At 53.2% G+C, this 23,142-nt stretch overlaps 7 protein-coding genes across 7 annotated transcripts; 4 read left to right on the forward strand and 3 right to left on the reverse strand.

Moving 5' to 3' along the window:
- Positions 1-399: 399 nt before the first annotated feature.
- Positions 400-4,001, forward strand: Triagg1_10091 (uncharacterized protein; the record flags this gene model as incomplete). Its single annotated transcript, XM_062894124.1, has 7 exons — positions 400-1,199; positions 1,247-1,380; positions 1,460-1,548; positions 1,642-2,520; positions 2,600-2,903; positions 2,965-3,094; positions 3,161-4,001. The coding sequence occupies 7 exons, from the start codon at positions 400-402 to the stop codon at positions 3,999-4,001; spliced, it is 3,177 nt and encodes a 1,058-aa protein (XP_062750930.1).
- Positions 4,002-4,528: 527 nt separating this feature from the next.
- On the reverse strand, positions 4,529-5,498 carry Triagg1_10092 (uncharacterized protein; the record flags this gene model as incomplete). Its single annotated transcript, XM_062894125.1, has 2 exons — positions 4,529-4,973; positions 5,035-5,498. 2 exons carry the CDS (start codon positions 5,496-5,498, stop codon positions 4,529-4,531), a joined length of 909 nt encoding a protein of 302 aa, XP_062750931.1.
- Positions 5,499-7,330: 1,832 nt separating this feature from the next.
- On the forward strand, positions 7,331-8,487 carry Triagg1_10093 (uncharacterized protein; the record flags this gene model as incomplete). Its single annotated transcript, XM_062894126.1, has 2 exons — positions 7,331-7,413; positions 7,491-8,487. 2 exons carry the CDS (start codon positions 7,331-7,333, stop codon positions 8,485-8,487), a joined length of 1,080 nt encoding a protein of 359 aa, XP_062750932.1.
- A 3,273-nt stretch (positions 8,488-11,760) lies between these two features.
- On the forward strand, positions 11,761-14,636 carry Triagg1_10094 (CAZyme family AA2; the record flags this gene model as incomplete). Its single annotated transcript, XM_062894127.1, has 2 exons — positions 11,761-13,777; positions 13,840-14,636. 2 exons carry the CDS (start codon positions 11,761-11,763, stop codon positions 14,634-14,636), a joined length of 2,814 nt encoding a protein of 937 aa, XP_062750933.1.
- Positions 14,637-15,170: 534 nt separating this feature from the next.
- On the forward strand, positions 15,171-15,736 carry Triagg1_10095 (uncharacterized protein; the record flags this gene model as incomplete). Its single annotated transcript, XM_062894128.1, has 3 exons — positions 15,171-15,203; positions 15,267-15,390; positions 15,531-15,736. 3 exons carry the CDS (start codon positions 15,171-15,173, stop codon positions 15,734-15,736), a joined length of 363 nt encoding a protein of 120 aa, XP_062750934.1.
- Positions 15,737-16,643: 907 nt separating this feature from the next.
- Triagg1_10096 (uncharacterized protein) lies at positions 16,644-17,733 on the reverse strand (the record flags this gene model as incomplete). The annotated part of the gene is made up of 2 exons (XM_062894129.1): positions 16,644-17,574; positions 17,648-17,733. 2 exons carry the CDS (start codon positions 17,731-17,733, stop codon positions 16,644-16,646), a joined length of 1,017 nt encoding a protein of 338 aa, XP_062750935.1.
- Positions 17,734-20,701: 2,968 nt separating this feature from the next.
- Triagg1_10097 (uncharacterized protein) lies at positions 20,702-22,429 on the reverse strand (the record flags this gene model as incomplete). Its single annotated transcript, XM_062894132.1, has 4 exons — positions 20,702-20,922; positions 20,992-21,931; positions 22,007-22,313; positions 22,386-22,429. 4 exons carry the CDS (start codon positions 22,427-22,429, stop codon positions 20,702-20,704), a joined length of 1,512 nt encoding a protein of 503 aa, XP_062750936.1.
- Between the last annotated feature and the right edge of the window lie 713 nt (positions 22,430-23,142).

Raw genomic sequence — 23,142 nt, forward strand, 5'->3', positions numbered from 1 at the left:
TTTCGTTTCCGTGGCAAATGTGATGGGGTTAGAGGTTAGCACCTTGGTGGTAGTGCATTGTTGGAGGTACCTGCCCAGCATTCGAACGCCGCGCCAGTACCTCAGGGGTGGTTCAGCCAATTGGAGCTCAACCAAAGACCCCTCCAGTTAACTTGGTACAGAGTTCAACCACCACCTTGATCAAGCTCCAAAGTTGGGAGCTGCAGCATTGTATCACCAGCACATGACCAGCATCAGCACGCGACAAAACCTGTCCATCGAGCATCTTTCTTATTCCTCGTTCAAGCAGCTGTATCACACAGCCTCCATGGATTAACCAACGCCCCTGAAGACGAATCTCTGGCGGGACCCCGCAATGTACCACAAGTAACGAGAAACCGCCACGTCCCGTCGTCCATGATGAATAGTTTGTGGTCCTCAGCGAAATCGGCTCAGGCCTCGTCCAACGAGGCCTCTACAGAGGCAGTGGAGGAGGCCGTCGACTTCTCCGCAGACGAATCCGCGATTGACGACTCCCCAGCCCCATCCCCAGCCCCATTGCTGCCGCCACTCTCGTCGTCCAGAGGCCCCCTTCAGCAGTCCCAACAACAATCGCCACGGCAGGGCGGCAGCTCCAACATGCTTCCTCCCGCAGCCTCGGGCGGTAATAATATTGCAAATAATGCGAATCGGGCGCAAATCCCACAGCATGCCCCCACCGACTCCCTGTCGCTGATGCAGCTGCGGCGCATCGTGGCCACGGTCAATGCAGCTGAGCCCGCGGCATATGACTTTGTCTACTCGGATATGGCCCCCCACGCCGAGGAGATAGACGAGTGGTTCGTGTATCAATTCTGGCAGTGGGTGCGCCTTAACGCGGCGCAAAAGGCCTTTGAGTGGCATTGGAAGCACGAGGCGGGCGGCAAGCATGGCTGGGACGATGCGGACCACGACACGAGGGCGAGATTTATACAGGGCGCCATTGCGGGCGTGCAGTCTAATGACGCGGCTCTCAAGGCGAATTCGATTGGAAAGATTATGTATCTGGTGTTGGGGAGATGGGGTGACACCGCAATGCCTCACGCGACGGATGAAGCGAGCCGGTCGATTGCGAGCATCCCTCAGTTACAGGCAATAAAGGCTGGCGTGACGTGTTTGACGTCGCTGGGGGGTATATCGGTCGTTTGGGAAGCGCTGAGGAATGTCTTTGAGATCCATTGGTATGGTGCAATTGCTTAATGTGTTGGCAAGAGTCTAACGTTGATAGGACTGGCGAGATCCAACAAGCCAGTGCTCAGGATGCGCAAGACGAACTCATGAATCTCCTGACGATTATGTATATTGTTGTTCAGGAGACGTTGAACGACCCTGAAGATATGGCGTCGACAGAAGCAAAATTGCGTATGTACCATGGTTGTCGCGGCCGTGCTTTGTCCGTGGCGCTCGGAAGACATGCACGATGCTAACCCGGGATATATAGTTGAGTTGAACCCCTCGCTGGTTGATTTCATGATGCTGGCGACTTCCAAGTTGAGGTGGGATGAACAGAGCACCATGCCTCATACTCAAGTAAGTAACACACTGCGATCTTTTTCTGATACTTTCGGTGTTTTTTTCTTGTTTTTTTTTTTGTCGAGATGATCACTGACAAATCATGGCTAGATTTTCCTATTGTTCTGGAAATCGATTCTTCTTGTTTTCGGCGGAATCAAAGACCTTGAGCGGGTCAAGGAAGCGACCGGCGAGCTGACAACTGGAGACAAGACCAAAGACACCATCACGGCAAATCCTTTAGACTATCATGTTTTCCGCCAGGAAATAACGTCTAAATACCCGGCTTACGTCCCTCCGCAGCCCCTGATCCCCCTAGAGGCTGACAACCCATCCCTTCTTCCACCTCTGCCTAATATTGCGAGCCGAAATGGTGCCAACGGCATTATCCCACAGCCGCCAAATGTACAAATGGGAGGAGCGTCTATCCTCAACCAGCCAGTACACATTGCCACCCCAGCACCGTCACCACCGCCGTCTCCGGGAGTCGGTGGTAAGGGCGGTAAGAAGCAAAACTACCAGACTAACCAAAACTTTCCCTTTATGTATCCTCCTCTTGATGCCACCAGTAACAGCGCTGGCGGGAAGGGTGAAGCGGGGTATGGCAATCCTCTGGTTTCTAGAAAATGGGAGGGCAGCGATATTCCCGCCTCAATCCTCGAAGCGGGACAACTCTTCTCTTCGCGTGTCAGGATGACCCGAGCAACTCGTCAGCTCTGGGAAGAGCGGGAGCGATTCCTCAAGTTTGAGCGCGGCTGGGAGACTGATGACGATGCTGACGAAAGCGACAATGATGATATTGAGGAACTTGATCTTAATGAGCTCACGTTGGAGGAGAGAGAGGTGTTGCGCGAACTACGAGTGGAGGATAATAAAGAGAAGAAGAAGAAAGATCGATCATTCCCAGGCCCCGAGCTTGACCTTGGCCCCCAACCGGATAGACTGAGCGAACGAGACAAGCAACGGCTCATGGCGGTGGAGCGTTTCTACGTAAGTGCATTCTGCTCCCAACTCTTTCGTTTGCTCCCCATCGAAGCACGGCTAACGCGAACAAACCTATCCTCTGTAGAGCGATGCCTTGCCTCACCTTCAGTCCATAGTGATTGTTTTACTTCGCCCCATCCTTGTTAATGTCACGGCCATAGTGACCCAGCAGCAGAACCAGATGGCAGGGGTGGCCAGTAGAGCTAACAATCCCGGCGTTAATGGTGGCCATGGGTCGCAGAGGGGTATGGATATGGGTGGACAAGGGCAGGCAGAGCACGATGGGGAACCGACTCCCGAAGAGATCGACGCCACTCGAACAAGGGAGATTACTTCGAAGGCTATGACGGCGATTCTCTTACTCTTGCTGAAGTGGCTCAGGCTCTCGCGTGGGTATTATCCAAGAAGAATTGCGTCGAATACGGTTCAGCTAACAGGTTTGGGTCTCAGATGTTCTCAAGTTTGAATACTTGACTCAGCTTCTGCTGGATTCTAATTACCTGCCCTTGGTCCTCAAACTCTTTGCGCACCAAGACATTCAACAAGTGGTCGACAGCAAGATGGATCATGTTGAAAATAGGTAAGGAGGAACAACCCACCCGCCCCCTGAATATGACAAACTTTGCATACTCATGATTGCCTGCAGCTTCTTCCAATTTTGCAACATTCGGTCAAAATTTAAGGATAAGACCGAGAGCGATGCCGACAACGAGGAAGAAGACGTGGACGAAGAAGACGTTCATGGTGAAGACGAAGGCAACGGGCGATTAGCAGGAGAAGATAGCGGAGACGACGCGGCGCCACCGCCGATTAAGAGGCAGCGAGAGCTAGAGGAACCGGTCGTGGACCAGATGGAAGATGTGGCTGTCGACAGCGAAGAACATGTCCCGATGAGACCAGAGGTTGACGAAATGGGGCTGCCCCTGGGCACTCTCCCAATGGAGCCCATTACCGACTTCTCGAGAAGAAACTTCTTCTCCCTGATCAACTACCTCAGGGTGATGCAGAAGATCTGCAAGAACAAGGCGCACCGCAACTTGCTGCTGGTGCAGTATAAGTCATCCACCATCCTCAAGAAGTCTCTGAGGGTGCCCCAGCCCGAGCTTCGGCTGTACACGCTCAAGCTCTTCAAGGGCCAAGTGCCGTACTGTGGCCGCAAGTGGAGGCAGTCCAACATGCGCGTCATCACCGCCGTCTACCTCCACTGCCGGCCCGAGCTGCGCGACGAGTGGCTCGCGGGCAGCGACATTGACGCCGAGGTGGACTCGGCGCTGCCGCTGGAGCAGGCGTTGCGGAGCTTGACGCACTGGCTCAACGTGCGGAGGTACCCGGAGAAGATTGCGGCCGACATTCGCATCGCCATGAGGGAGGAGCAGGACTTCTTCTCGCGGGAGCTGGAGAAGGTGGACCTGAACTGGACGGACTTGATGCTCAATGGGGATGATACCATGAGTGAGATGGACCATGGAGAGTCGACTTGGGGGTAAATGACGGCGTTGTTGATCGTGAAGGGGGTGGAATAGATTCACATCAACTCTGTGGAGCGAGAGCGTCAAGAATTTTTTTTTTTTCACTGAAGCGACTCATGGTTGAGAGAATCGTTATAAACACAAGCACTGACTACCATCATAGGTAGGTATGCACTTATCACAGCGAAGAGCCGGCGTACGGAGTGTATGCAGATAGATAGTAGATATACATCTGTGATTCATTACTTATTAATTTTTGAGCTGACAAGTCAAAACTCTGGAGGTGATTAGCCCCCCTTTGTGTCTACGTGACAATTGATATCCGTTATGTTTGCAGATACCCTCCCCAGCCCATATATTCTCGTTTAGCAAAAGAAGGCTATCGTTGTGCCTTTCCTTGTTGCTCGTTCATAGTACATTGATACAAGTTGTACAAGTTGTGTTTTTTTGAAGGTTTTCTTTTTTTTTTCTTGCTTTGCTGCTTAGCAACTTGCTCCAGACCTCTCTGGTATTACCGAGGCGGAGACGTCAATCTCATAATGGACTTAATGCTGAGCAGAGTCGTAGATGCCATCCTCGTAGCGGTAGTTGACCGGCTGTCCATACCCAGCGGTAGTATGAGGAGCCGTATATCCACCGGCACCCGTGTAAGCGGTGTTGCTGTTGCTGTTGCCGTTGCCGTTGCCGGTGACGCCGGTGTACCCGTAACCAGTCTCGTACTTTGAGTTGTAGTCGGTGTGGTTGTACGGGTTGGAGATGTCGTTGTTGTCGGTGTTGAGCTGGTCGGGCTGCGTGTGCTGGGGCAGCATGTTGCCCTCCTCGCTGCCGTCGACAACCTGGCGGGAGCCAAAGATGCGGCCGAAGAAGCCGCCCTTTCGCTTGCCGAAGCCGGAGGTGTAGTTGTTCTGGGGGCTGGGGCCGAAGCGCTTTTCCTTTTGGTGATGGCGTGTGAGGGCAAATTCCATGAGGATGGAGAGGGCAAAGAAGATGCTGGTTGGACGAGTTAGTTTGTTTCGAGTCTACATAAAGAGGGTGATTCAAGCTTGCTTACATTGCAATGATGGACACGGCGAGACAGGCTGTCTGTAGCCTGCAGGCCGTGTGAAAGCTCGGTAGCGTGGTGAAGCCCTTGTCGGCCTGGACGGTGCTATCCGACTGACCCTTGCCAAAGGGCGTATCGAGCACGCCGTTGCACGAGCCGGCGCCGTTCTTGTTGGCAATGGCGACGTAGATGAAGGCTCCGATGAAGCAGACGTCAAGCACGACGGCCAAGAAAGCCGTCAGCGTGTGGCCGGCGAGGCAGCAGAGCATCAACAGGGCCAGCAGCGTGTACAGCGTGCCGGCGCCGGAGATGCCCTCGACGGCGCGGAGGCTGGTGGCGATGGGCAGCTTGTGGTTGTGCAGCGTTGCGAGGAAGTACGAGTAGATGGCGAGGACGATGGCGCAGCAGCAGAACTGGATGCCGCGGATGAACCACTGCACGAATTTGAGGCCGAAGCCTAGTCCTGCGCCCATGATGGATGTTTTGTTGTTGTTGAAGATGTGAAGAAGAAGAATCACAAAGGGTCGATTTTGATTGGTGGTGTGAGGGTGAAGTTGAGGTGGTGTGTGATATGCAGGAGGATGAGAGAAGGTTAGATGGATATGAAGGTGGAAAACACCGGCAGGAAGAAGAAGGGGGAAGAGCGGTAAGAAAACAGCCGGAATTAATGAAAACCCGTTACGATCGATGGTGCGTAAAATACCACAACAAGGAAGAAAGAGAGTTGAGAACGAGAGGAAAAGGAAACCGAAGAGCCGATTGTTCAAGTGATGCTCCATCCAAGTGTGGCTACCAGAGGGGCACATGCTTGTGGCGGGAAGGAATCGTCACTGGATGACGTACCGGAGGGTCCTCAGTGGTCCTGGTTGCGTACGAGTACAAGAGTACGTACCGGGGCGCTGTGGCTGAGACGGGGCCCATGTGGGGTGTGATTTTTGGGGCTGGGGCTGGGGCTGGGGCTGGGGCTGGTGCAGCTGAACTTAGTTGCTTACTAAGGTACTAAAAGACGGCGAACTGCTGGGGAGGATCTTTTTTCTTCTTCCTTGTTGCCTTGCGTCAGTGGTGGAAAGGCTATTTGGGTAGCTGGAGGCAGCCAATGAAATTGAATTGTGAGGGAGGAATTCGACCGAGATTCCTGAGCAGATGCAACTAACTGAGATGAAATGCTGCTAATATGTAAGGGTGTGCATCAAGTCTGTCTACCTAGATAATAGTAGTAGGTACCTAGGATGCTTGGTATTCGAGTACCTGAAAGCAAGTATAAGTGCATCGCAGCATGGTTACCTTGGGTGGTTAGCGACAGTGAAGAAAGGCTTCTGTCGGTTGAGCCTGAATGTGGCTGTGCAGTCGAGATACCTACTGCCGGCATCGCCATCCCCAGCGTAGTGTGGCAAAGGACCGAATGAATTTTCCCCAACTGCAGCACCGTGGTTTTGCAATGCAATTCAATCCATTAAATGGCAACTTGGCTCATTATTCGAAAGAACACACAAATGGCAATTGTCTCACTAAATAGATGCAAGGCTCATCGGATGAGGACTGAAGAAGAAAAGAAGGAAAAACGGAAAAAAGTCTAAAAAAAGATGGAGACGGATGGAACCCAAACACAGGGTCCCTGATGAGTCCGAGACACGCAGCTTGTTCACCACGTTGTTGCTTAAAGATCTCACCTGCAAGGGCAAATCATACTCCACGATGCTCATTTGTCCGCAACCGGAAAAAAAAAAGAGCAGCGTCGATCAGAGACATGCAGATTCAGGCACTAACTAGCCAGAAGAAGAAAAACACAATGAAGATGAAGACGCCACGCCACGTCCTCAACAGGCGTCGTCAACACAGTCAGAAATGGCCCATTCTCGTAATCCTTCTTGTCGTCGTCGCTGTAAAACGACATTTTTGACACAAAGGGCGCATGTAAGTCAAAGGGCTCGCCCCGGCTCATAAATCGCGTGCATGAATCACGGAGCCAACAAGCCCTGTAAGACAAGACAGTTGAAACAGAACGTTCTAAACGCTTCTTTTGTGGTGACCCCTCATTCTGGCTAGGTACCCGTTAGTAGTCGGTTCCTTAGTTCGAGATGGAAATCTCTTGTCAACTTTTTATATATCAACGAGATAGTATTGAGCACATCGTATCGCTTCAGCGCTCACTCACTTGTCCATTCCAATCCTTGTTTACGTCTTTTTTCCTGCCATAGAGCGTGACCAATCAAAGATTTAGCCACACGTATTTTGGGCATCAATATCACTTACCGAGAAAGCATCGGATCCCATTCATCTCCCCTTACTATCCCCATTAACAACCATGGGGTCAGAAATCCACACAAAGATCCCCTACATCGAAACCCCACTCATAAAATCACATACTCTTTCAGAAGTAGCTGGCTGGTAAGGACAGAAACGCTTACACCGAGTTCCCTTTTCTTGTAATTCGCCCCGGAAGAAAGACGTTGACATGACTTTAGCAATGTCTTCCTCAAGCTGGAGAATCTGCAACCCTCGGGGTCCTTCAAGTCTCGCGGCATAGGCAACTACATGATGGCCAAACTCGCCGCTCAAGGAGCAGACACCAGCAAGGTCCATTTCTACTGCTCGTCCGGAGGCAACGCCGGGCTGGCCTGTGTCCATGCCGCCATCACCCTCGGGTGCCGGGCCACCATTGTCGTCCCGCTTTCGACTTCAGTCTTCATGATTGACAAGCTGCGACAGGCCGGTGCCACTGATGTTGTCCAAAAGGGGGCCTCGTGGCAAGAGGCAGACGACTACTTGACGGGAACTCTCATGGAGGAAGCTCGTACCAAGGGAGACGTTGCCATCTATGTGCCCCCGTTCAACGCTCAGGAGATTTGGGACGGTGCCGCGGGCATCACGCACGAAATCGCAAGACAGATTCCCACCATGACCAATCATTATCCAGTGTCCATCGAGGGCGTGTCAGATGACGACGTTACGGCACGCACAGGCAACGTCGATGCCGTTATCTGCAGTGTTGGTGGAGGTGGCCTCTTGTCCGGTGTCGTGCAGGGCCTCGACGACCTCTCCATGCAGCATACTCGAGTCATTGCCGTTGAGACTCTCGGAGCAGACTCCCTCCATCAGGCAGTCCAAAAGGGCGAGCTGATTACCCTGCCAGCCATCACTAGTCTTGCCACCACCCTGGGCGCGAGAAGGGTCTGCCAAAGGGCCTTTGAGTACGGACTCCGCGAGCAGGTCTCAACAGTGGTGCTCTCCGACGCCGAGGCCATTGCCGCCTGCAAGCGGTTCGCTAGCGAGGAGCGCTTCCTGGTCGAGTTGTCGTGTGGAGTCGTTCCCGCGGTGGTGTACAGCGGGAGACTGAAGGAGTTGATTCCCGGGCTCAACAAGAATAGTGTGGTTGTGCTTGTGATATGTGGAGGGTGCAATATTTCCTACGAAATACTCGAGCACTATGTCACAAGCCAAGCAGCGGCACACGCAAGCTGAACTGATTAGCCCACCGGAAACGACAAGGAGTTGGAATTGGAAGATGAATCTAGACTACAGGCCGTGCAAGGGACGGACCGTAGCATTTCTCCGTGAGACGTGAAAAAGGTGGCAGACCGGTCAAGAGAAGTGTAAATTTAGACATGATTGAAAGGCTCCCAACCCCCGTTCCTGGTAGCATTCATCAATGTTACCGTGGCGTACGGAATCTTCCGCTGGGTGTCTTTTGTTGCCCGGTTAGGCCAGGACGACGCTCTTGGCGTGTCACTATCGGGTAAAACCAAAGGACAAAAAGGGACTCGACGATTGCTTAGTGGTCATATTTCATTTAATTTGCCGCGTGCGCTGTATTAATATTGATCCGTTCGGGAAATAATATGCTTAGCGAAGTCATCTATTTGGCGACCCTCCGGACAGTGAGGCTGATCGAGATGTACTGGTATTAGTTGCATTGCGGAGGAAGGGACCGGCATCTCGGCAAGCTTCTTGGCCGAAAGAAGAGCCACTGCAGCCTGATAATGGACAACTCGGGGTGTAGAATGAATAATGGTGCGGGGGGGATTGATGGTTCTCGGCCTTTGTCTGTGCTGCTGAGGACGTTCAGCCTGCAAGGTCTCCAGCAGACTCATCACACATGTTGCATCGTGAACCGAGTGAACTGAACTGAATCGAGCTGCATGGTGGTAGCGAGGCCGCGGAAGCCAGAAACCATGGCCTACATCTGTGGCGAGGACCCGTGAACGGCCGGGATCTGGTCAAGCGATTGCCCACGAGCAGCGGAGAAGGTGTGGCCGGATTGCGGCTCACCAGCAGCCCCTCGATGCAGGCAAACGGGGCCGTGAAGGAAATTGTGGTGTTGTTCAAAGGTCCAGCCGCTCCGCCCACTTACATGGTGGCGCTATTATCTACCACTCGTACGTCGTTAGTGCCTCCGAACACGCACAAGTTCCCAAAAGAAGAAGACGAGGCAGGAAGAGAAGTCTGGTCAAGAGAAGCCTATGCCGTGTAACCCATTGTATTGCTGGTTGCAAAGACGGTCTGGAGTGGGATTCGGGGTTACCTGGGGATGGTGGAGAAGGACGGGCGTTGGGGGCGACAAAATAGTCGAGACAGCCAGCCGCAGAGGCCATTGCCAGCATCTGCATCTGTACGAGTGTTCGCAACTGACCGGTGGATGATTTGAAAAGCAAGCTGCTTATTGGCTGGCTGCCGGATGTGGATTGCGAGTAAACGTGTAAAGAGAGGCACCATTTTCTCAATCTGCATTGCGAAGCTGCATCAACAATCTGCTCTCCGAGGCAGCCACCCGCGGATACGCTATTGCTGACGACCCATTGCATATGCATTGGCTGGGCTGGGCATTGTTGATTGCAAAAGGCCATGATGCGAGACATGACTGTAGTTGTTCTTGTGCATCTCTTTGGTTCCATTCAATAACAACATAGCCAAGCTAACGTCGTGCCGAAGCCCATGCGGCTAGTGTGAGTATTCTCAGGCTGTCAGATAATAGAGGAGCCTAGAATTTCTTGGGTGTGATTCTGGGTCCATGGGCCGGTGATTTGTTGTTTGTGTTACCCAATCAACAAGGTTGGCATTTGTACTGCAAAGAGCAGTGCTGTACTCGTAGCACAGCAACTTGAGCACAATGCGTACACTAGGTTCTCGTACGCGTAGCCAGCATTCATTTCATTCATTTCCCCTTGGTGGCCTGCGGCACGACCCCATGAGAAATCACTTGCTTGCTCTTGGGTCTCTGAGTTTGCGCTACGGCTGGCTTCCGAGTGTACTCCCATCATGGTGCCCCTGGTGAGCACTGGCCTACTGCCGATCCGGTTAAAGCTGGCGCGATATCCGATCCTCTTGACCCTCCATCACTGGGGCCTAGGAGCTTTTGATAACGCCAGTGGTTTTTAGCCGCCCGTCCGATGTCCATGTTGATGTTGATGTCGATGGATACGGATTTCGACAAGGCCGGCAGGGCGGATCAGGCGGGATGGCGATGGGGAGAATTCAATAAAATGGTGTGGTCTGGTGGCTGTTTCTGTTTCTGTACAGCAACGTGGTCAGTCAGTCAGTCAGTCTGTGTGCGTGCGTGCGAGTGGGCTCTTTTTCTGCTCGTTCACCTCGTCTACGCTGCCAAGACAGACGCCCCCTGGTCAATAGAAGAGCAATACTAGCAAGCATCAGCGCCGTCTTTTCAGCTGCCAACCCGCCGTCCGTGCCGTCCGTAAAAAGCATGTCGGTGACCATCGCCTCTGCCCAGAAAGCAATATTGCGACCTGTGCCTGTACGAGAGGCTGCAGATGCCACATGCCGCCGGACAAGGGCCAAAGTACGAGTCCAAGCACAAGCAGCGCAACGGAGGCGTGGAGGCGTGGAGTGAGCACGGGCTCTTGATCCGGCTCTTCAGCCCGCAGCGACTGTTGCTAGGCAATGTTAGTTTCGGCTTTGAGTTTTGACGTGGCCTTGGTGAGATCGAGAGTAGGAGTGAGAGAGTGTGCTCGTTGGTGTACGTACTTGTAAGAAGATCAACAGACCACCTACCTACCCTGAGCAATACGATGGACGGCAGAAAAAGCTGGGTCACCACAGACGGCGCCTGCGGGGCGTGGAACATCTCTTGTTCCCTCCCTTCTAGGCCATGTGCTTGGCGCAATGCCACCAAAAAGCCCTTTGGCTTGGGGCCTGAGAGCGCCTGAAGTACCTGAACGGTGGGCTAATGCAGGTCGGCTGCCAAAAATACGAGAACGACCTGAACAACTCAACCCTTGCAGCTCAGCATCTCTCCAATCGACGGCCTCAATCCCGCCACTCCGGGCTGAAGACAAGGGTGCAGGGCCTGCAGAGCCTGCGGCCTTCGAAGCCATTGATGGACGTGGACGACGAACCAGTGCCAGAGCTGCAGCCCTCCATCGCACGACTCTGGCCCGATACGATAAGGCTGCGGCTCTCACACCCTCCAGCGAAGACTCTCCTCCCTTTTTTTTCTTTCTCCCGCTCCTTTACTCATTCATCCTCATCGTCGTCGTCTCCTCTCCCTCTCTCTCTCTTAATTGCTTTCCTTAAAAGGCGATGAGTCTGCCCGCTCGTTTTCTTGGGATTTGAGGCCATCCACGCTCGCTCGCTTGTGCGTGTGTGTCGAGATAGAGACAAGTACACAGAAGCTCTACCGCAGTACCAATTGAGCTGTTCCCATTTCGACTTATCTCTTTGTCAAACACAGTCTCTCTCTATTCTATTGCTATTGAGCATCGCGTCTTTCGCAATCCCACCATGAAGTCGGCAGCTGCCTTGGTGGGCCTCCTCGGCCTGGCTGGCTCAGCCCTGGCTGATCCCACATGGCCCAACGCAGTCGACGAGATTGAGGAGATCATGACCCAGCTTCAGTCGTTCCGCGCCCGTAAATTCGCCGACACCGTGGACCCATGCTCCAACGAAGCCTCGGGGCCCGGCCGGCAGAACGCCGCCGAGTGGCTCCGAGTCGGCTTCCACGACATGTCCACTGCCAACATCAACTTCGGCATTGGTGGCCTGGACGGCTCGCTCCAGTACGAGCTGGACAATGGCGAAAACACCGGCCCCGGCCACAAGACGACGCTCGAGTTCATGGCTCCCTATGTCTCTCCCCGGTCCAGCTTGGCTGACCTCATCGCCCTGGGCGTCTACACATCTGTCCGCTCTTGCGGCGGCCCTGCTGTGCCGATCCGCGTCGGCCGTATCGATGCCACCGGCAAGGGACCTACGGGCGTTCCCCAGCCTCAAAACTCTGTCTTTACCTTTCAGCAGCAGTTTCAGCGCCTGGGCTTCAGCACTGCGGAAATGATCCAAGTCACCGCCTGTGGTCACACTCTTGGTGGCGTCCACAATACTGAGTTCCCCGATATCGTTCCCACTGGAACTGGGCTCAGCGGTGAGGCGGGTCTCGACAGCTCTGACGCCGTCTTTGATAACATGGTCGTGACCGAGTACCTCTCCGGAGAGACCGGGAATCCTCTTGTTGTCGGCCCATCCGTCAGGATTGGCAAAAACTCCGACTTCAAGGTTTTCAATTCCGATAACAACCAGACCATGGAGGCCTTGGCCGATGCCGATACCTTTACCTCTGTCTGCAAGACTGTCCTGCAAAAGATGATTGAGGTTGTCCCTCCGGGCGTTACCTTCTCCGACCCGATTGTGCCTTACAACGTCAAGCCGGTCAACTTGCAGTTGACTCTTGCCAACGGCGGCACCACTCTCCAGTTTACGGGCTTCATCCGTGTCAAGACCACCGGCCTTGCCAAGGGGAGCATATCCAGCGTAACCATCACTTACAAGAACCGCAAGGGCACCACCGACTGCGGCCTCAGCTCTTGTATCATCACCGCAACTCCTCAGGGCACCAGCCAAGGCTTTGATGATACCTTTGACTTCTTCCCCTTTACGGCCAACATCCTTGCTTCTTCGGGCATCTCGTCCTTCACCGTCACTGTCAACAACGCCGACGGTACCAAGGACATCCACGACAACAACGGAAATGAGTACCCCGTCCAGGATGCCGTCCTATTCCAGGCTCCCCAGAGCTGTGTGCTAGGCTCCTCGGGTGCTCTGACTGCTGTCGCTGCCGTCCGCAACGATCGCCTCAGCCAGGGTGCGCAAGCTAAAATCTGGTTCAAGACTCCCCAGACCACCAGCCCCGTTCCTCTCTTGCAGAGCACCACCGTCGACCTCCAAAAGGGCCAGTGTGTTGGATCCTACACTTTGTTCAACATCGACACCACCATCCAGGGTGGTCTGGCCTACCAGGGATATGTCGATGTCATCAACGGCGACCAGTCTGACAGCTTCAAGTCTCTGGCCAACATTGGCGGTACTTGCCGTGCCTTTGCCAGCCCGGCTGCCTGCAACGGAGGAGATGAGGGATCCGGTGGCACAACGGGCCTCCCAACCGTCCCGGCCACTACTACGGATGCCGTGCCTACTACTTCTGAGCCTGCTACCAGCGAGCCTGCTACCAGTGAGCCCGCCACCAGTGAACCTGCCACCAGTGAACCTGCCACCAGCGACCCCGTCACCAGCGACCCCGTCACCACTGCGCCTCCGACGACAACAGCGCCTGAGACAACTACTGCAGTTCCCACTCCTACCCACAAGCCTTCTGTCGATGGTTACGTCCTTGTTTCTTGCTGGACCGAAGGCGATGGCGTTCGTGCGCTCGCTGGCAGCGCCTACGCCAATGACTCGATGACTCTGGAAACCTGCAGAGACTTTTGCAGCAGCTATGTCTACTGGGGTACCGAATATGGCCGCGAATGTGAGTATTTCATTCCTACACGTTGTTTGAATCTCGTTTGTGCTAACCAATGCGTGACTCAGGTTATTGCGGCAACACGCTTGCCAAGAGCAGTGAGGCGGCCCCCATTGACCAGTGCAACATGGCCTGCGGTGGTGATGGTAGTGAATTCTGTGGTGCTGGCAACCGTCTTGAGCTGTACTCAACCACCGTCACCCAGCCTCCCACTCCCACCGGAACCCTTGCTCACGAGCCCACCGTCGGTGCCTACACGTTGGTGGGCTGCTGGACAGAAGGTCAAGGCGACCGCGCTCTGGGCCAGGCAGCTACCCTGGCGGCCGACATGACCAACGAGGCTTGTGCCGAGTTCTGTTCCGACTACAGATACTTTGGTACTGAGTATGGTGAGGAGTGCTACTGTGGTAGCTTCCTTTCCACTTCGAGCTCAACTGCTCCCCTTGCCGACTGCAACATGCCCTGCGGCGGTAACCAGTTTGAGTACTGCGGAGCCAGCAACCGTCTTGAGCTTTACATCAACGCCAATGTCACTGGCGGAGAGCCTGAACAACCTGCTGCTGCTGGCGACTTTGTGTTTATCGGTTGTCAGACAGAGGGCAACGGCACCCGTGCCTTGACGGGCGCCGCCACCGCAACGGGTACCATGTCAGATGAGGCCTGTGCCGATTTTTGTGCCGACTTTACGTATTTTGGCACCGAATACGGCAGTGAATGCTACTGCGGCAATACCCTGGATCCCACATCTCTGGAGGCTCCGGCGTCTGACTGCAACATGCTTTGCAGCGGCAACGAGCTCGAGTACTGCGGTGCGGGCAACCGCCTGTCGCTGTACACCAAGAAGCCTGTTGAGCTTACCACATAGGTGTGTGTGAGTGAGATGCGGCTGTCAAGGGAAGAGCCTTTTTCCGTTCTCATCGTAGATAGAACTAGTTGGCGGGTAAAAGGCGTCGGGATTTGTTATATGTTGGCAGCTACTAGGTATATTACCACGGCGTGAAGGGATATATATATATGTCTTTGGGACTAATTGGATTCAATGGCGGACATGTAGGGTTAGGGAATCGATGTAGGCATTGAATGAAATGCTTGCACGAGGATATGAATGAAACGAATATCAGTATCTAAGCATGACTTAAGAATCGTATCTTGTGATGTGTGTTATATTGTCCAGCTCATGTAAATGCCCTTTAGAAGCAGATGTCGTACTGTAGCCAGTACAAGTAGCTTTACTGCCCAATCAGTACTAGTGCAGCCACCCCGCGACGCGCTCAGTGTATTCTCAGCCACTCCCAGGCAATTAATTCAACTCTCACTCTCATTTTCACCTTTATTCTCACCTTCACTCACGCCTTTTCAAGTTCAACGCTGAGGAGTTTCTCCAAAGATCAGAATCAACATGGCCGACACAACTCGCCAACAGGACCGTGAAGTATGATCTATTCATAAGCTTCTCTTTATCAGATAATCAGACGAACTCACTGTAAAGCATTAGCGCCTCAAATCCGCCCTCTGGTACGCCGTCGGGCAAATCGTCGACGAAGAATGTCTAAAGCGCAACCGCAATGCGACGCCCCAGTTCATCGGAGCTCTGACCGAAATGGTCTTGTTACAAATAGGTGAGTTGCAGAACAGCTTCGTTGAGGAAGAAGTAAAAGGATTAAACAGGGGGGAGACGAACGTACACTGTGTATAAATTCACGTGTATACATTCCTGTTGATGCGGTGAAAAGGGGGGCTTACGCTCGTCGAAATACAGAAAACGTGGCCGTTGATCTCGAAACCTTTTGCAATCACGCTGGCAGGTCGACTGTTACGACGGATGACGTGCTCTTGCTGGCGAGGAGAAATCCCGATTTGCATCAGATTATGAAGACTTATGTGGATGAGATCAAGGCGGACAAGGAGGCTGCGGCGGGGAGCGGTCGGAGTGGTGCTGCGAAGAAGAATAAGGCGAAGAAGTAGAAGGGGGGCGTCTCGACTTCTCAGTGAAGAAAATTGAAGAGAAGAAGATGGAAGTGGCTGATGAAATGGAGGAGAGGCTGTCGTTGGGAGAGGAACGTGAACAGTTCAGCTCATGATTCAGCTCCTAACTCATCAACTATTATCGCCATGGGAAGCATCGTGCGGACCCGGGACTCGCGTTTAACATCGGGCGGCTACGGGATCTGACGTGCACACGCCCCCTGCCTTCTGATGTTGTTCAAGGAACGTCAGATGAGATGCGAACAAGTTGACCATGGAAGATGCCGATAGCGCTCTCTATCGATGTTTTTTTCTTTGGGCTCTCTTATCCCGATTATCTTGTCGGAAGAATGCATCCGAAGCTGGAAACCCACGGGGACAGGAGGAAACGGCAGTCGTGATGCTGCGAGGTTCGACAGACGTCCCTTTTCTTTGGCGGGAGTCGATGAAGATGCGTCTCATGACGGAGTTGGGATTGAATCGGAGTCGCTGGGTTATCCACGAAGGATTTGGCTGCTGTCAAAGACACATTATTGTCAAAGGGACCAGGGATCGGCATTGCTCGGGATATGTCAAGATCCAAATTCAAAGGCAACACGATTTGGCCGTTGACAATCAGAGATCCTGCATTTATATCAAAGAAGAAGATGACAAAACCCAATCAATAAATTCATCTCATAACGCTGCAAAAACTGTCGAGGATACCATACAAACGCCCCTCAAGATGTTTATTCGCTCAAAGTCCAACAGTTTTGGAATCCAATCTTTGGAGGAAGATATAAAGAAACGCCTCATCCCAAAATCGAATGCTTCCCACATCGACATCATAGATGGAATCTATAGTCCAGCTTCCGTGCAAACGCTCTCATCCTTCGTCAAACATTATTAGAGATTGCATCTTTCGCTATTACACCTTGATAGTCGCAAGTGGACCATATTCTTCTCGGTAATGGTCAAGAGTCCTGAGCGAGACGCCAGAACCTCCACACACAATCATGACAACGTTCTTCTCAGCCCATTGAGCATCCGTCAAGCCCTGGCCGAGCCGCTCTCTCAAGTCGCCGCGGTATACCGTAGCCAGCGCGGCGCCGCACGAGATCTCGACGACCAGGCGGGCATCGTCGGCGAACCGGACGCAGCTGGCCGCGGCATCGGCATCTGAGACGACCACGTTTTGGGTGTTTGGCACCTGAGACCACTTCCACGTCTCTTCGGAGACGCGGGAAACGCCCAGCGAAGTGACGATGGATGTGATTTCCGGCAGTGTGACGTGGGCGTTGGCCAGGATGCTGGCATTGAGGCTATCAGCGCCTGCGGTTTCGACGGTGAGGACGTGAGGCTTCCGGCCAGACCAGCGGAAGCTTTCAATGCCCTGCATCAAGCCGTTGAACAGGCCGCCGCCGCCCACGCTGCAGACGATGCCGTCAATGGGAACGTCAAGCTGGTCGCGTAGTTCGCCAACAATGGTAGCCGCGCCATCCCAAATGTGCGGGTGGTCAAACGGCGGGACGTAGAAGCCGCGAGGGTCCTTGGCGAGGAGGTTCTCGCGGAGGAAGAGATCGGCGACGGCGAGGCCCCTGCCGACCTGGAAGACGCGGGCGCCGAGATCGAGGAGCTTGTTCTTGAAGATGTCGGAGGCGGTCTCAGGGATGACGATGGTGGCGGGCTTGCAGAGGGCGGCGGCAGAGCTGGCGCAGGCGAGGCCCGCGTTGCCGCCGGAGAGGCAGTAGAAGTGGACGTCGGGGTTGGTTGCGACGGCGTGGATCATGAGGTTGCCGATGCCGCGGGACTTGAAGGAGCCGCTGGGCTGGAGGTTGTCGAGTTTGAGATGGATGTTGCTGGGGATGATTGGTAAGTTGAAGGGAAGCACACATGCGCATTAGATTGCGAGCTGACGGATGAAAGACTTACCAGCCGGCTATACGGCTCAATGGACGACTGAGGATGCATGGCGTCTTGATCCAGGGCAGCTTTGCGTCTGGAGAGATGGATCCCATTGTGAGATGATGTGTTGATATGACTGGCAAGAATTATGTGAAGGAAAAAACAAACAAGGGGCTCAATTATACGGCAAGGCAGATGAGAAGCACGCAATGACGATGGAGAGCAGAGATTGAACGGAAATCTGGGGAGCCAAAAGCTCTTGATAAGAGCTCAGCTTGAGGCTCTCTCCTCTTTGATAGAGGAACACCACGAGTTCACGGGCCCGCCGCAAGCCGAACGGATTGATAATGTTTACTCTCTGTATCTTTCGTGTTCTTTTTCTTCGTCTTCGTGCCGTTTACAAGACACACTCCCCCCTCCCCTTTTTAGATGACCCAACGCCGTTGTTTTGTTCGGAGGCCATGCGTGATCATGTGGTGGAGGGGGAGTGTTGGAGACGAGATTGGAGTAACACGGTGAATGACAGACATGTTCTGTTTAGTGGTTCGAAACCGTATTTATCCGTGCCTTAGTATTCCATTGGCAGAATTAGAGAAACGGTTTCTAGAAGCTTGAGCGGAGGTGATGACCCACGGACGTGTGGAGAGGGGGATTGCATCCAAGGGGAATGAATGCCTGTCACTTTTGGATGAAAGCAAATCAAGGCCGTTCCAACGAGAGACTTGGGTAGATGCACGTCTTGACGGGTGATGGATGTGCCGACGGAGGAATCTCTGCAACTCTTGGCTGGGATCAATGCCACCGCCTGAGCTCTGCATGTACGAGCTGTGCTAATGAGATGAAGCTTATAAGTGAGCACATGTACCTGGTGAGCGTCAACATTGACCGCCATGCCGGATCGTCCCCAATACGACGGTTGTTTGGCAGGGACGCATCGTATCAGGGGTAAAAGTATGTGTCCAACTGACGGGGGCATTTGCGTGGTCACATCACAGCAAGCTGCAAGACAAGTTGACCCTGTACGATCTTATAGAGAGGGGGAGAACTGCTATAGGTTGGGATATCTCACCACCACCACCTAATACCTGGCACATGTACATGAATAACGCCCTCTAATGCTAATTACATGTCGATTCTTATAGACAAACAAAGAAATTCAAAATCAACCATCCGGAACAGACGGATTCCTCCAGTTCTCTCTGCCCTTCCCCAAACGCCCCCTCTCAAAGGTACCTCAAAGGTACGAGTACAGCCCCAACAACCCCCCTTGGCAGGCTACTAATTTCCCCTTCCGGCAGCTTCTAGGCCTGGACCCCCGTATTACGTTGTTATAGGGTAAGCACTGCAAAACTATAGGGTAAAAAGTGTCGATTTATAGGGTAACGAAATTAGAAAAATAAAAACCTAGGGAAGCACCTTTGTTTTGTCTTTTTAAAGCAAGGGGGTCCTTTTTGGGGTTGAGACGAATCAGACACGCCCGCATTGGGGGTGTGAGACTCGTTGAAGCAATTTGGTTTGCTTTGATTTGAGTTTATTGGGGTTCTTTTTGTTGTCTGAAGCCAAAAATAGACTCCCTGATAGAAGCTGTTGGGTAATAAGCTTTTGGTGTGAGGGGAATCCTGGTGGCAATGCAAAGAAACTTACATCTATAGCAATCGCAACAGAAAGTCATCTAATTACAAAAACTACTAGGTACAATCGAGAAGAGCCGCGACAAGAGACTGACACCGCCTTTCGCTTCTCTCACCGGTACCGCCGTTTTTATCTACGGGCATCACCAAGTGGTCCGCTGGCCCAAAGAGACGAGAGGCAAAAACAAGGGAAGAAGAGGGAAAAAAGAAACTTTGCAGCTGACTCTGTTCTCGTGACTCGAGTTGATTCAGGGACTAAGGTTAGTAGGTAGCTACATGTAGGTATTCAGCGTGCATCGAGGTTGAGCACCGAATCCGGAGGTGAAAGACGCATTTCCTTGAGTAATAAAAACCCGGTTCGACAAGTATCTGCTACTACCTATATCTCTCTAGCATCTGCTACTATAGCTATATCTCTTCGTGTTTGCTACTGGGTAGTATACGAGTAGCCATACACTACTCTGGAGCGAAGCAAGTCCCGTATCTCGGCCGTATCCAATCCATCCGTAGCCATTTCGAGAGCTGCGAGGATTCTTCGTACATCACTCTCTACAGATTCAAGTCAGTCCTTGATTATTTCTGACCAGTTCTACATGGAAGAATACTTGCCATCGATATGATCAATATCGCCAATAGTCGCAGGAAACCCTTCAATATCCAGCCCGGTGCTAAGATCAACGAACGGAACTAGTTCTGTATCTATCCCTCGACGACGGTCGGAAAGCCAGGTAACAGTATTCTGATACCAGTAGCCTTGATTTAGCATCCTATATGAACAAAGAGAAAAAAAAAAAGATTAGCATATAACAAAAAAATGATGAAAGAGGGTGGACAAACACAGCTCTCGTGCGCTGTTGCCGGGCCTGTTCCGGATTCATTTGTTGCAGAGGCAGATCCCTTCGTTGCCTCAACATCCGCAATTGTTCCTCTGCTCGTACCTCAGCAGCGGCCATTCGATTCGCAATTTGCGTCAATTGATCCCTAATGTCGACGAGTGCCTTGAGTATTGCTTCGTCCACCTCTTGGGCGTTCCGTGGGCCGCCCGGCTGTCGAGTCATCTTGATTCTGGAATGGAGAGTCGCAAAGTATCGATGGTTTCTGATGAAGAAAAAAAAGAAAAGGAAAATCAAGAAAAGAGAAGAAAAATCAAGAAAGAGGAGAGTGAAGAAGAGAAAAAGATAGGAATAGATAGAGTTTGGGAAAGGTGGCGTCGCCAACCAGATCGCCACTGAGTTTATATTTTCTCGTCAAAGTTTCTCTGTACTGTACATTACGGAAACCGAGGGCCAAAGTGTACGCCCGTCACAATTGTATGAGTTTACATCTCCAGTCTAGCAATCTCTCCAACGTAATCTTCCTCTTTCAATGGCGGGGGGTATTCTGCATCTTCCATGCCATGCACAATCCGTTCACTCCTCCCACGTATAGGTAGCCAACCCATTCTCACCCATCACCTCGAAGCAATCTTAATCTTTGTCACTTCCAGAGTCTCTGTATCCACCAGCACAAATTCCTTGGTCTTCGAAAACGATGGCACGGCGATGAGCCGAACGCTTTGGCCATCCGGGCCGTGAATGACCTTGGTCGCAAACTCGGGCTGACAGCCGACGAAATACACGTGTGGGCACGATTTGAGGACAAACGGATCGTCTTCTTGGAATGGATAGCTCCCTATTCGCAATTCTCGTCAGTAGCTGTGATGAACAATAGCACGGAGGCAAACAAGGGAGGGAAACGTACATAGTGTATCGGGTGCGGTGGGGGCGCAGCATCTCCACCTGCACATGGCTTCCATCATGCCTAGCCGGTCATCGCTCTCGACATACTTGAACACGTCGTCCACGTTCTGGCCTCCCGTGCCCAATATCCTCCATCCTTCTATTTCCGCCTCCCAGGGGTTCGTCACAGCGTCGAACCAGCCAGGCTGGGGTGTTGATGCCGCGCCCGGGTCTGACGCGTAGGCTCTTGAAAGGGGAAACATGGCCGTGTGGATCGGCTGCTGAGGATAGCTTGCATTGGCGGGATCCCGAGCACCGGGGAGAAGGGTGACGGGAATGGAAGGCAAGAGCTCGGCAACAAACTCGTCAAACAGCTGGGATGGTAAGGGGTTGTATGCGCTGGCGTCGTAGCCGTACTTCTTCTGTGCCCTCTTCTTGGTCTCGTCGTCTTCATCGTCGTTTTCCTTGCTGGCTGTTGTTGAGATGGAGTCGCCGGCGATGATGAGCCTGCTGATTTGCGAAATGCTAGTCTGTTCATCTGGGCCGAGGGCTTCTCCCAGCAGGTATTCCAGCAGGAGATTTAGCTCGAGGTCGTACGAGGCGTCGGTACCGGAAAAGGACAGCCCAGACACTATGGCAACCTTCTTGCCGCCGTTTGGTGAGGGGCTGTCGGTCATGTCTGTGTCCTCGCTCTTTGATTTGCCGCTTGCCGAGGGCGCTTTGGAGAGGGCCCAGCGCTCCGGCTGCGGAGCCAGATCGGGCACCTTGAGATCGACCACCTCGAATTCGCCGTTTGTGTTCTCGGTGCCCATGACGGCAATGATGCACCCGGTGACGAGGGGGATGGAATTGAGCAGCTCTCCCACCAAGCGAACGCGGCCCGAGTCGTCTTCGAGCATGATCTGGTCGGACCCGTCGTCCGAGTAGTACTTTTGCGAGGCGAGGGGAGCGGACAGCCAACGCTACCAGCGGGGGAATCATTGGTAGTCAGCATTACTATATCAAAGTGCAGTTAAAGCAGTTGCAGGTGGGCTCACATCTTTGGACACGTCCTCGAGGATGTTGGGCTTCAACCGCATGTCCATGTAGACGGTGCCCGCAACCCAACACAGCTCGCCCTGCCGCACATCAAGCACTCGATCAACCCTCTTGGCCGGCTCCCCCCCAATCTCGGTGCCCTCCCACGCCTTGGAAGCCACCTCTTCTACCGCGGGCTTGATCTTGGCCAGCCGCAAAAAGTACATGTCGCCATACTGTTGCTTGTACGACCGCTGTTTGTCTAGGGCGAAGGAGTGAAGCGGCGTGTAGGTCGAGTCGGTTCGGATGGGCACTTTCTGCGAGGGCCTTTTCCAGTGTCAGTGTTAGAATTGCAACTAGCAGGAGGTCTTGAGCTTGAGAAGGGAGGAGAGGCCATACGCAGGCGCCTGGAGGAGGCCGGAGACGTCCTCGAGCTTGACCATGCCGGCGGCTGTCTGCAGTGCTGGGGTCGAGTGCAGCAGCTTCAATGGCGATGCTCTCGATGGACGATGCCGAACTGCGCCTTGTTGCCGTGCCTGACGGCAGAAGAAATCATGAAGCAAGCTGATTGATGACTATGTTGGATTCACGGTTATCAAGGTAGCTCCGTTAGCGGTGCAAGCTTGACGCGCTCTTGGTTCTTAGACAAGATGGATTTCTTTTTCTTGTGCCCCGCGTTCGACACGCGCAGCGGCAGTTAAAGTGCCCCAAGTACCTGTGTGGTATCATCCCCGCTCATTTGTCTCAGAATCGCAGCCAAGTTGGGTTAAGCAGTACACGCATGTACTTCCGCTGGCTTTGGCCGTTAAAGTGCCTAGGCCCATTATACTCCGAGATTTGGGCCCCGAGACCCCTACCGTACATAACTGTAACTGTAACTGTAGGTAAATTTTTATTTCCACCACAACTCCTCCAGCGGCGTGCTCCGGACTCCGGGCCCTGCAACCTCGAATTCCCCTCCTCTTGCAGTAAACCCGCAAACCCCCCACAACGGGCCACAAGGTCAAAACGACACAAGTCACCCAATGATGGCAAGCCGGCCAAGAAAACAACGGGCGATTTGCTGGCGCTAGAAAAACCTCGCCGGCGGGGCCAAAGGCGCTGCAAAGCCCTAGAACCCCGGAGTCTCGCCGCCTCTCGGTGTCTCAGGCAACCG

This window comes from Trichoderma aggressivum, assembly GCF_033847375.1.
Source record: "Trichoderma aggressivum f. europaeum strain CBS 100526 chromosome Unknown scaffold_065, whole genome shotgun sequence".
Classification (NCBI taxonomy): domain Eukaryota; kingdom Fungi; phylum Ascomycota; class Sordariomycetes; order Hypocreales; family Hypocreaceae; genus Trichoderma; species Trichoderma aggressivum.